This window comes from Manis javanica, chromosome 16 (genome assembly GCF_040802235.1).
Source record: "Manis javanica isolate MJ-LG chromosome 16, MJ_LKY, whole genome shotgun sequence".
Lineage (NCBI taxonomy): Eukaryota > Metazoa > Chordata > Mammalia > Pholidota > Manidae > Manis > Manis javanica.
The window spans coordinates 36,512,037-36,525,951 of record NC_133171.1 but is presented as its reverse complement, the minus strand read 5'-3'; the positions used below and the strand labels follow the sequence as shown (position 1 = coordinate 36,525,951).

At 37.6% G+C, this 13,915-nt stretch overlaps 1 protein-coding gene across 2 annotated transcripts in view; it reads left to right on the top strand.

The window, feature by feature from the left end:
* Positions 1-10,189, top strand: part of TINAG (tubulointerstitial nephritis antigen) — an 82,088-nt gene extending 71,899 nt beyond the window's left edge. The window contains exon 11 of one of the 2 annotated variants that reach the window (XM_073224165.1): positions 2,847-10,189. In XM_073224165.1, the coding sequence (XP_073080266.1) occupies positions 2,847-2,981 (135 nt within the window). In that variant the 3' untranslated portion in view covers positions 2,982-10,189. The remainder of the gene's footprint in view (positions 1-2,846) is intronic. The other variant, XM_073224163.1, reaches the window with a different exon arrangement.
* The last annotated feature ends 3,726 nt before the right edge of the window (positions 10,190-13,915 follow it).

The window sequence follows — 13,915 nt, the reverse complement described above, 5'->3', positions numbered from 1 at the left end:
AATCTGGACTTGAATATACATTATACCAAATGGACCTAACAGACTTATACAGAATATTCTACCCAAGAGCAGCAGACTACACATTCTTCTCAAGCACCCATGGAGCATTCTCCAGGATGATCATATATTAAGTCACAAAACAAGCCTTAACAAATATAAGAACACTGAAATCATACCTCGTATCTCTTCTGGCAACAGTGGTATGACACTAAAAATCAATAATAGCAAGAGGAAAACTTGAAAATTCAAAAATGTGTAGAACTGAAACAACACACTCCTGAATAACCAATGAATAAAATAAGTCAAAAAGGAAATCAGTAAATTTCTTGAAACAAATGAAAATGTAAACAACCTGTCAAAACTTAAGAGATGTAGTAAAATCAGTTTTAAGAGGGAACTTTATATTAATTAATATATAATTAATATATTAAAGAAAGATCACAAATTAATAACCTAATGTTATACCTGAAGGAACTATCAAAAGAAGAATAAACTAAGCCCAAAGCTAGCAGAGGAAGGAAATAATATAGATCAGAATAGTAAAAATTAAATAGAGGCCAGAAAAATGATAGAAAATATGAACAAAACTAAGAGCTGCTTTTTGGAAAGGATTAAAAAAATTGGCAAACCCTTGGCTGAAGAAAAAAGAGAAGACACAAATAAATAAAAATCAGAAATTTAAGAGGAGCTTACAAGTGATACAAGAGAAATACAAAACCCATAAGAGACTACTATGAATACTTATATGCAAAGCTAGAGACATCACAATTCCTGATTTCAAACTTTATTACAGAGCTACAGCAATCAAAACCATATGGTACTAGTATAAAAATAGACATACATATCAATAGAACATAACTGAAAGCCCATATATATACCCAGTCATATTCAGTCAACTAATATGTGACAAGGGAGCCAAGAAGGTGCAATGGAGAAAGGACAGTCTTTTCAATAATGTTGAAAACAACTGTAAAACTACATGCAGAAGAATAAAATTGGATTCCTATCTTACACCACTCACAAAAATTAACTCAAAATGGATTAAAGACTTAAATGGAAGACTGGAAATTTTAAAGGTATTGGAAGAAAACAGGGGAAAATCTCCTTATAATTGGTCTTGGCAAAAATCATTTGGATCTGACGCCAAAAATACAAGGAACAAAAGCAAAAATCAACAAGTGGGACTACATCAGACTAAAGGCTTCCGCACAGCAAGAAAAGCAGCAAAATAAGAAGGCAACCATGGAACAGGAGAAAATATTTCCAAAACATATATGTGATAAGGGGCTAATACCCAAAATATATAAAGAACTCATGCAACTTAACAGCAAAAAAACCTCCAAACAATCCAATTAAAAACTGGGCAAAGGACTTGAATAAACATTTTCACAAAGAAATAATACAAATGACCAACAGATAGATGCGAAGGTGCTCAACATCACTAATCATCAGGTAAATAGAAATCAAAACCACAAAGAGATTTACCTCCCACCTGTTATAATGGCTATTATGAAAAATACAAGAAACAAGTCTTGGTGAGTCTGTAGAGAAAAGGGAACCCTTAGGCACTGCTGGTGGGAGTGTAAAATGTTGCAGCTACTATGGGAAACAGTATAGAGGTCTCTCAGAGAATTAAAATAGAGCTGCCATATTATCTAGCAAATATATCTCTGGGTATATATTCTGTTGCATTTAACTGTAGTGAACTAACTCCCTTCTGTGCATCTTTTGGCCTTCATAATATTTCCTATATATACCAGTACTGTTTTTGTTCCCTATATATTCACTCAAGCTCTAAATCTAGGAGATATTCTGGACCTATCCCAACTTTTTAATCATCCTTATATTTTAAGAAAAAAATTTCTGATTCCTACTGGTTTTCCTTTCTAAATTTTTTCTCACATAATTTCTCTCCCTGGTTTCCCTGCCCCCATTGTCGTTCAACTCGATTATTATAAGTTTACTAGGTAGTTTCCCTGCCTATTATGCCTACTCTCTGAAATCTATCCATCTCATTTCATACAGAATAATGTAATTAAAATATAAACTTGACCACCTTGCTCTCCTGCTAGAACAACTCAACAATTTGTCATTTTCACCATTATTTTCTCAGTGTATATTTCCTTACCACCCCTTTCAGCCTCATAACCTACCTACTTGCTTCTGTTTTATGATCTAATTATAACAATTTCATTGTTTCATTTCACTGCTTCAGACTGGTACATGCTTTGGTGTTTATGTTTTTATAGTTTCCCTTCACCTGAATCTCCTTTTCTCTTTTTTTATCTGATTAATTTATTCCCAGGCTTACTGTGTATCTCAAGTGGCACTTTCTCCATGGCATCTTCCCTGAATCATCCAACTAAGAGATGCCCCTCCGCTGACCTCAGTAGCACCCTGTGCCTATTTACACCTTAGCACTTGCCTTACATTGGTCATGTTTCAGTGGACCAAAAGATTCCAAACACAGGGTAATAAATGTGTAATTTTTGCTCTTCCAGTGTCTAACATAGGTCCAGGCATGTGGTGGACACTCCATAACTGCAGCTTCTGTGTCATCCCCTGATGTGACTTTTCAAACTGTCATGCATATGTTGCCACTGTATGTTGGGGGACTCAAAGGTGTCCCACCAATTCTTGTTATTGCAAACATAAGTACATGCATGTTTATGAAACTGATTAATACAACTTGTGTTCTTTTTAGAAAATGTTTAGGTTCTTAGTAATTACAGTCTATAAACCAAAGGCATTTAAAGCTGTATATGACTTCCCTGTGTTTTCACAGGCAGAATTAAAAAATATCCAAGTGTGATACACAGCTTTTCTCATTTTTTATTCCCTTGCAGATTGCTGCCAATTCCTGGGGAAAGTCCTGGGGAGAGAACGGCTATTTCAGGATTCTTCGAGGAGTAAATGAATCTGACATTGAAAAGTTGATTATTGCAGTTTGGGGCCAACTGACAAGTTCAGATGAATCATAACATATCATTACATTTCCATAGGTCATGCATTTAAGTAACCCCTTAAATTGAAATTAAGCAACGTGAGGGTCTCTGTGACAGCGGAATCTTTTTCTCTTCACCTTGTTATTATAATGTGCCTATTTTCTGGTTTCACCCCAGGTTCTATGCCTCTGCTTCCTTAATAATTTTCTGAGTCTATAAAAACACTATTTAATAGAGGACAGCAGAGTGGCCAAATGCCTTTAAAGGTCCCTGGTTGTCTTTATTTTTCCCTCATGACAATGTCCTTTTGACTTTGATAACTCACAGACGGTGTGTCGGTACTTGTCTTCAAGTCCATGGCACGCATGTAAAGAAATGATGTAGTTTCTCCCTTTGAACAATGAGGATTTCAGACAACGAAAGCTATGGAAACACCAATTTACCATCTTTGCAATTTTTTTCAACCAAATAATGCTTTCCTAATTCAGAGCTTTCTTACATTTTGCCAAAAGTAAGGGAAATTGATTATTAACTGTTTCTCTCAATAAGTTCACATTTTATTTCTTTTTAGTTGCCTAAACTTAGTACAATCTGAACTCAAAAGGAAAGTAGTTTATTTACAAGACGTCACTAGTCTTTATGGTACTGCATTATGGCCTGTCATATGAAGATGGTGTCAGGGAGAGGAAAATTTCCTTCTACCCCTCTTGGTTCTTTTGGGTGGTCTAATAAGTAAATTAACATAGGGCAGATTAACAGGAGAAAACCAAATTTAATTTGTATGTACAGAGGGCCCCATAAGAATTTGAGACCCAAAGAAATGACCCAAGCAGGCAGATTTTATACCTTTAAGACAAATAAACTATACATTTGTGAAGAAATGATATGACAAAGAAACTTAGGCTTGAATACAAATTAGTGAAGAAACTAAGCAAAGTTTGTTTATGTACGCTTCACGGCCCTGAATTTCCTATTTCTGGTGATTAAGTTGTCTCTTTACCTCCTGGTGCAGAGAGGGTATCTTTCACATGGGAGACTTATTTCCTGCTTTAAGGGGAAAAGAGGAGGGTCAGAGTGTCTTTCTTGCACCAGCTGTTTCTCAAGTAACTTTAATTCAAAATAATCAATATGCCAAAGTGCCATATTCTGTGGTGACCCACCTTGAACTCCATCAGTGGCAGTAAGTAATGGAAAAAGGTAGAGGCTAACAATGGAAGTAGTCTAGACACACACACACACCTATTTTTGGAAGCCAGTATACTTTGTGTAAAGTCTATTAAAATCAGCAGCAAAACTGTATTTGGAAGGATAACATATTTACCCCTGAAAACAGCAACATGATGCCATGAGTCAGAAAGAATAAATAAGCTTTTATCACAACCATTTCACTGCTCACTACTTGAGATTCTAAAACGTAAGCTAAATTGGCACGCATTTGCATATAATTTTTACTTTAGTTCTCTATAGTCAGAGAAACAGAAATAGCATCATCATAGTGGATGGGAAAGGACATAATCTTTTAATAATTCTCTGGCATCTTAAAAGGCAAACTAATAAATGAAGAAGCAAAGCGTATCAGTAAGTGAGCAAGGCCGGTTATAATTACAATGGGGGGATATCCATGGCCCTAATTTCTGGGTACTCTCTCATCTTAATTTTAAGCGTGCAGCTTTTTTACGTCGCTGCACCCAAACGTGCCTTGATTCGGTAAGTCAGGCATGCTGAAATGCGGGGAAGCAGAGCTCTGAAAGGTGAAGTGTTGCTGTGATTGTTTCTCCATGAGTCACTGCAGCTTTATCGGAAGAAGCATCTGTTCCTTGGTTCTCCCCTAGAAAATGTGCAGGAGGCTGTTTCGCCTTGGTGGGATTGGCTGATTTCCCCCAGAGGGTTGAGAAATAATTTGGTTTTGTCTCAGTTTGGATGCCTCTAGAAGCAGCCCTTGAGACGAGGTTTTGAGTGTGAACAGTCGTTTGTGCGTTAAGGGAGCACTGGGGGGCGGGGTGTGGTGTGGGCAGTGACACAGGCTGATGGCCGCAGACACTGGAGCGCGTGCTCTGCCACGCAAAGCGCCGCCAGAGCCGGCTAGTTCTGAGCCCATCGGGGGCTTTACATGCACTTCTCAGAGAGACGCCACCCCAGAAAGACGGTGAGGACGGTTCTTGGAGGCTGTGAATTCCCTGGTTGTTCTGACATTCTGTGAATGTCCCTGGCATAAGGGTGGGAAAAGCAGGTTCAGGGTTAAAAAACAAAAACAAAAACCCACAGGCAGAAAAAGGCAAGTTCCAATAGTTGATGTTGGGCTGATGTCCGCTGAAATGGCCCAGATGTGGTGATGTGGACAGGGCATGAACAGTGTCTCTGCTATAGATGTTGAAATACTTTTTTAACATTCCTTAGAAGCTGAAGACAGAGGATGAGTATAAATGATAATGTATGAAAATGCCAGATGACTCTCATCACTCTCAAAACACTTAGGGGATTATGTGGAACCAACCTCATTCTTGTTATATAAATGGGTAAAAACTGATGACATTAATTTTCACACTAGGGTTTATAGGCCTAGATACTGCTGTTTTAAAATGTCCTACTTACCTTTCTAAAGATCCCAACTATTGAGGAGACTGATCCTAAAGACTTGAAGAAAAGGGGAAGAAAATGTCATAATACTAAGCCCCCTAGGAAGGCATAAGATATATTTGCCCAGCAATTATTGGCCTGAAGCTAAAGGAAAGATAAAGGCTAGTTGGGCAGGACTGTATCAATGGGGTGAAGAAAACAGGCTTGTTGAGTCAGTGTCTTCCTTTCAATGACATTGTCATTTTTACAACTATAAGTAGCATGTTTGATTCTGTTTATTATCCAAAGGCCCTGAGTCAACCTTCAGATAATAGTGACTGGTTTATTCCTTTACTCACTCTAGGGATCAAGTCACTCTTTGTAGAGTTGATTTGTCTTATGCCTCTGCAGTCTCCTCCCACACTGTGGCTTTCTTGGCCTGCAGGTGTGCCCGGCTCACCTCAGCTTGGACAGAGCGTTGGGAAGAACCACACATTTAGTGCATGTGACTTTAGAGTTCCAGTCTCTGTTTGCATAGATGAGGTCTTACTATTTTTGTTAGTATATGAGGGTAACACCGTCCATAAAGATCATCAACTCATCCAAGACTGTGTGTCTCAGGTAGGAAACTGCTGTGCGCGCTAAGACCTGGTTTTCTTCAATTTCAGTCAGGAAGTATGTGCCATTTATGTGCTTTTCCTGGGTTTCAATTGAAACTGGTTCTGAGTATAGCTTTTCCTGGAAAAAAAGCAAATAATCCCAAAGTAGCACATTGAATGAAAAGCACAGCCACTCCTCTCAGTTAAAGAATCCTCTTTCCTTGGTTGTCATCAGGAAATATACATTAGAAAGGAATAGGAAACAGCTTGAAGACTGAGCTCCTGTCTTTCCTGATTCACAGTGTTTGAGTCTTCTCTCTCGTTCTGTTCTAAACAATGAGAAGTCTTCCCTAGGTTTTTAAAATGCATTTTCGCACATTCTCTTAAACTGCATAAAATAGAATTACGTTTCTTCATTGGTATTTAACTAAAAAAAAGGAAACTTCTCTGTTTCCAACAGAAGGATATAATGAAAGAAATTGGCTACATAGGTGATGAAGAAGCAGAGAAGGCAACAGACCAGTGGGGGAGGGACCAGTGCAGAGACGAGCAATAGGAGGAAGGTGCCCTCATCCTTAGGACTGAAGGGCCAAAGTGAAGACGTGGGTTACTGGGTTCCTAAAATCTAGGTGCTGGTGTTTTCCTGGTGGTGGCTGCAAGCATGACTGGCCTGTCTGGTGGAAACTGGAATCATGGAAAGACATGGTGTTGCCAAATTTGCCACCCGAGGCAGAGAGGGAGGGAGATGAACACTGAGGCTTCTCCTTGCCTCCTGCCTTCCAAATTCTCATCAATGCCTCTCATTGGCTGATCTTGCTGGAAATAACTAACTGATGGAGGAGGTTATGAAATCAAGCTGTCAGGGTCTGCTTCTACTCTCTACCAGATGCTGAGTTAAATACAATAAGGGTAAGGAATGAATAAGAGCATAGACATAGAGAATTTTGGGTGGTCCCATATAGATACTGGAAATTAAGATTACATAAACGGATAGTTTCTCAATGACTGATTAGCTCATGAACTCAGCTCCTTGATTACTTCCTTGGCTACGTCTGAAGTACTACAGATAATGCTTGCCATTACATGCCTTTATTTTTTGGTTAAACTCTTTTGACCTATGAGACTATATTGTAATCTATGTAGGGAAAGATTTTTTCCCATTTTCTTGGTACTTTCTTCTAAGGACCTTGTATGACGCTTTACCATAATTGCCTATTGAAAAGATCACAATGATCTGATCTCAGGACACTGTTTTTTCTTTGGAAGGAAGGTGCTTGCATTTTCAGATGAAAAAATGAAGGGAACAGAGAGTATTATCTTCCAAAGTACGGTTTTATGAATTGTTTCAAGAAAGAAAAGCAACAGCCCATCAGACGCCATTGTATCAGAAAGGGGACGCTTGAAGAACACACCGACAGCCCTTCCCCAGGAAAGTCAAGGAAGGAGGGAGAAAAATCAAATACTGCCAAGGGTGAGGTGATGGAGTGAAGGGAACAAGCTTCTCTATCTTAGGTTGTGAGAACTACGGTACATTATTTTGCCATCATATCTGATAGAAGTGTTAAAAAAGCCATTGTCAGGTAAATGCAATAAAGTGGAATTTCTCCCGAAACCCTGCCAGGAAGAGCATTACTTAGAAAAAGAATGGCTGATAATACCTCTTCCCTCCATTATCCTTCCCCTCTGTAGCCTCCACCCCTGAAAAGCAAGCTATTGAGTTCTATGTTTCTTTTGAAATTATAAGGAGGAAAAATTGTCTAGTTACATAGAATTTAAGGTATATGTTATATTATCCACCACTTTAAAGATGTACAACTGACAGGACTGAGAGGTTCTCAGGTAAAGTCTGACAAAACGCTGCCTGGATTCGGTCCTCACTCGCCTTGGCCATGTACTCTTCTGATCAACATGCACAGTTATAGGTAGTGGTTCCACATATGACCGTAGACAACTTTCTCCTAAAAATTCCCATTAAATCATGCATTATCTGTTCAATATTTATTATATGCCTGCAAGGTGCTAGCTACTATGCCAGGTTCTAGATAGACAGCTGGGGGACCTGCAAGAGAGAGAGAGTCCCTGCCATCCCATCTCACAAATTACTCTTTTGTAAACATGCTTTGGCAGATACTGGCCTAGAAGTAGTTTTGAATAATGAGGCCCATAATTAGCTTTTAGGGAGAAATTGAGATACTCTAACCTCTGAGTTTTGATATAGCTGAGAGCATTTATCTTTACAAATGAGCTGTGATGCCACTCTTAGAATGCAGCCATGGGCTGGCTGTACCTTAGGCCTGAGCCAATCTGAAATGCCTATGACAGTGCACTAGAATTTTAACAAAATCGAAGACTGTGGTGTATTGGTGCCTTTCAAGTATGTGAAAGATCTGTGCTTCCATGAAGTGTTTTTAGGACATTCCAAGGTGCCAGTGATGCATTGTCAAAGATGTTGTGAACTTATTCAGTGAAGGACAAAAATTATCCTCTGTGTGGGACACATCTCAAGAGTGTTGTGGGTGTCCAACCATTTGTACGATGCCTCGTACGATAGTATGGTATAAAACATCAAGTCCAACTAACTTAAGCCAGAAAGTAATGACACTGAGCCATCAAGCGGCCGTGATCAAGAGGGCACATCTAGCTTTAGGCCTGGTTGGTTCTAGGGGTTTAAATGATCCCATCAAGTAGTCTGCCTTTTTCTCAAGGTTTCAGCTCTGATTCTGTAGGTCCTCTTTCCAGGTACATTTTCTCTATATGGTGGCAAGATGGTGGCTGGACGTCCCATGTCAACAAATTATAGTCATTGAGACTCAGTTTCTGAATCTGCAAGATGGAGTTATAAATACAACCCTTGGTAGTATGACTAGTCATTGAGAGAGTGCATGCAAAACATTGTGTGTGATTCTTGGCATAGAATAAACTGTGAATAGGTGACAGATGTTATCATCACCAGTATGATCATCGCTTTCATGATCATTCATGGTGGAAGGATTCTTATCCTGGATCTAAGCTGTGGATAATGCCACCCCTCTGCTGTGTAAGTGATAAACAGCTTTTGATTGATGGTTAAGAGCTGTCATCTTTCTAGACTGTTCACTTTTTCTTCAAGTCTGTCATATCTCAGAAATCCAGATCTTTCCTCTTGGCCAGCATTTATAGGTCAGTATTAGGAGGTGGCTTTCTTTCAGTACATCAGTGAGATGCCCCCACAGCAGGTTCATAGTTTGCAGTATCTCTGCATCAGGGATTGAAAACTGTATAAGGCATTGACCTAAAATCTCTATTGGGTACCAAAATCACAAATGTCGAATCTTTCGATTTCAAGGGCATACAGTAAGTTGATAATCATTAGGGCTTGGAAAAATGAAATCTGGTAAACTCAAAGTGGTTTTAAGGTAAAGGCTATGTCTTATTACTCAGTATTTCTACCCTTATTAGCAAATATTGTTTATAAAAAACAAGTATCTATAAATGAATTATTAAGTTAGTCAACATCAAACATGTCATCTCAGAACCAAACTGCTTTTGGACTTACCGTACTGTGCTCTCATTACCACGTTGCTGCTCTGTGGCCTCCACGGCCGTGTCATCTCCTGAAGGGCGCAGAACATGGTCATGTAAAGGCCAAGTCTAGCATGGCATCTGGAATATATTATTTTGACTGACAAACTTTAAGGAAGCTTTATTTTTTAATTATTAAAAGCATTAAAAATTTTCTCATCACAAGTGCATAGTTTTCTTTTGATGAGCTACAAATGGTTTGCTAGTTATTAAATATAGAAAATCTTTTTGAATTCAATGGGATGTAGTTCCTATGTACTCAGGTTTATTTTATTATTTTCCCTTTTCTTTTCACTTTCCTTATTCTGTCTTTTGGTGAGCAATGTTCTAAATTTCATGTAGCTAAACTTAGCAAAGTTATTTATTTCATGGTCAATACTTGCTGTGTCTTACCATCTATTTATTCTTGACTCACTTTGTTTTATATGTATATGCATAGGTTTATATATATTGCTGTCACATTCATATAGTCATCATATATAATATATAAATATGTTATTTATAACACGTTATGGTAAGTTATATGCTGTATAAATATATAATTACATATGAATTATGTAATTATATAATATGAAAGTTACATAATTATATAAACATATATGGGTATACATGCATATATTCCAGAACATTACTCACCAAAAGACACAAATAAGGAAAGTGAACAAAGACAAATGAGGAAATATGGTAGTCTACATATAAGCAATAAATGTATTTATAAATATATTTTTTGAATTTTTTTTATTAAGGTATCACTGATATACAATCTTATGAAGGTTTCACATGAGCAACATTGTGGTTATTACATTCATCCATATTATTAAGTCTACCCCACACACCATTGCAGTCACTGCCCATCAGCATAGTAATGTGCTACAGAGTCACTACTTGTCTTCTCTGTGCTATACTGCTTTCCCTGTGACACCCCTACATTATGTGTGCTAATCATAATGCCCCTTAATCCCCTTCTCCCTCCCAACCCCCTCCCCTTTGGTAACCGCTAGTCGTTTCTTGGAGTCTGTGCATCTGCTGCTGTTTTGTTTCTTCAGTTTTGCCTTGTCATTATACTCCACAAATGAGTGAAATCATTTGGTACTTGTCTTTCTCCACCTGGCTTATTTCACTCAGCATAATACCCTCTAGCCCCATCCATATTGTTGCAAATAGTAGGATTTGTTCTCTTCTTATGGCTGAATAATATTCCACTGTGTATAGGTACCACATCTTCTTTATCCATTCATCTACTGATGGATACTTAGGTTGCTTCCATGTCTTGGCTATTGTAAATAGCGTTGCAATAAACATAGGGGTGCATATGTCTTTTTGAATCAGAGATCTTCTTTCCTTTGGGTAAATTCCTAAGAGTGGAGTTCCCAGGTCAAATGGTATTTCTATTTTTAATTTTTTGAGGAACCTCCATATTGCTTTCCACAGTGGTTGAACTAATTTACATTCCCACCAGCAGGGTAGGAGGGTTCCCCTTTCTCCGCATCCTTGCCAGCATTTGTTGTTTCTAGTTTTTTCGATGTTGGCCATCCTAAGTGGTGTGAGGTGATATGTCATTGTGATTTTAATTTGCATTTCCCTGATAATTAGTGATGTGGAGAATCTTTTCATGTGCCTGTTGGCCATTTGAATTTCTTCTTTGGAGAAGTGTCTGTTCATATCTTCCACCCATTTTTTATTCGGGTTATTTGCTTTTTTGGGTGTTGAGGTGTGTGAGTCCTTTATGAATTTGAATGTTAACCCCTTATCAGATATGTTGTTTATGAATATTCTCCTATACTGTAGGATGCCTTTTTGTTCTACTGATGGTGCTTTTTGCTGTACAGAAGTTTTTAGTTTGATGTAGTTCCATTTGTTTATTTTTGCTTTTGTTTCCCTTGCCCAAGGAGATGTGTTAAGGAAAAAATTGCTCATGTTTATATTCAAGAGATTTTTGCCTATGTTGTCCTCTAAGAGTTTTATGGTTGCAGGACTTACATTCAGGTCTTTGATCCATTTCAAGTTTACTTTTGTGTATAACGTTAGACAATAATCCAGTTTCATTCTCTTACATGTAGCTGCCCAGTTTTGCCAACCCCAGTTGTTGAAGAGGCTGTCATTTCCCCATTGTATATCCATGGCTCCTTTATCATATATTAATTGACCATATATGCTTGGGTTAATATCTGGATTCTCTATTCTGTTTCACTGGTCTATGGGTCTGTTCTTGTGCCAGTACCAAATTGTCTTGATTACTGTGGCTCTGTAGTAGAGCTTGAAGTTGGGGAGCATAATTCCCCCAGCTTTATTCTTCCTTCTCAGGATTGGTTTGGTTATTCCAGGTATTCTGTGGTACCAAATGAATTTTAGAACTATTTGTTCTAGTTTGTTGAAAAATGCTATTGGTATTTTGATAGGGATTGCAATGAATGTGTGGATTGCTTTAGGCAGGATGGCCATTTTGACAATATTAATTCTTTCTGTCCATGAGCATGGGATGTATATCCATTTATTGGTGTGTTCTTTAATTTATCTCATGAGTGTCTTGTAGTTTTCAGGGTATAGGTCTTTCAACTCCTTGGTAAGGTTTATCCCAAGTTATTTTATTCTCTTTGATGCAATTGTAAATGGCATTGCTTTCCTGATTTCTCTTTCTGCTAGTTCATCATTAGTATATAGGAATGCAACAGATTTCTGTGCATTAATTTTGTATCCTGAAACTTTGCTGAATTTACTTATTAGTTCTGGTAGTTTTGGGGTGGATTCATTAAGGCATTTCATGTACAACATCATGTCATCTGCAAATATTGACAGTTTAACTTCCTCACCAATATGGATGCCTTTTATTTGTTTGTGTTGTCTGATTGCCATGGCTAGGACCTCTAACACTATGTTGAATGAAAGTGGTGAGAGTGGGCATCTTTGTCTTGTTCCCAATCTTAGAAGAAAAGAATTCAGCTTTTTGCTGTTATGTATGATGTTGGCTGTGGGTTTTTCATATATGGTCTTTACTATGTTGAGGTACTTGCCCTCTATACCCATATTGTTGAGAATTTTTATCACGAATGGATGTTGAATTTTGTCAAATGCTTTTTCAGCATCTATTGAGATGATCATGTTATTTTTGTCCTTCTTTTTGTTAATGTGGCATATGATGTTGATGGATTTTTGAATATTACACCATCCTTGCATCCCTGGAATAAATCCTACTTGATCATGATGGATGATCTTTTTGATGTATTTTTGAATCTAGTTTGCTAACAACTGTTGAGTATTTTTGCAGCTATGTTCGTCAGGAATATTGGTATTAATTTTCTTTTTTTGTGTTGTCTTTGCCTGGTTTTGGTATTAGAATAATGCTGGCCTCACAGAATAATTGCAAGTATTCCCTCTTCTATTTTTGGAAAACTTTAAGAAGGATGGGTATTAGGTCTTCTCTAATGTTTGATAAACTTCAGTGGTGAAGTCATCTGGTCCAGGGATTTGTTCTTATGTAGTTTTTTGATTACTAGTTCAATTTCATTGCTGGTAATTGGTCTATTCAGATTTTCTGTTTCTTTCTGGTTCTGTCTTGGAAGGTTATATTTTTCTAGAATATTGTCCATTACTTCTAGATTATCCAATTTGTTCACATATAATTTTTCATAGTATTCTCTAATAATTTTTTGTATTTCTGTGGTGATTTTTCCTTTCTCATATCTGAGTCTGTTTATGTTTGTGGACTCTCTTTTTTTCTTGATAAGTCTGGCTGAGGGTTTATCTATTTTGTTTATTTTCTTGGAGAACCAGTTTCTGGTTTCATTGATTCTTTCTCTTGTTTTATTCTTCTCAGTTTACTTATTTCTGGTTTGATCTCTATTATGTCCCTCCTTCTACAGACTTTGGGCCTCATTTGTTCTTCTTTTTCTAGTTTCATTAATTGTGAATTTAGACTATTCATTTGGGATTGTTTTTGTTTCCTGAGGTAAGCCTGTGTTGTTACATACTTTCCTCTTAGAACTGCCTTCTCTGTATCCCACAGATTTTGGGGTGTTGAGTTGTTGCTTTCATTTGTCTCCATCTATTGTTTGATTTCTGTTTTTATTTGGTCATTGACCCATTGATTATTTAGGAGCATGTTGTTGAGCCTCCATGTGTTTTGGGCTTTTTTCTTTTCTTTGCATAGTTTATTTCTAGTTTCATGCCTTTCTGGTCTGAGAAGCCAGTTGGTACAATTTCAATCCTTCTGAATTTACTGAGGCTCTTTTTTGTCCTAGTGTGTGATCTAGTCTT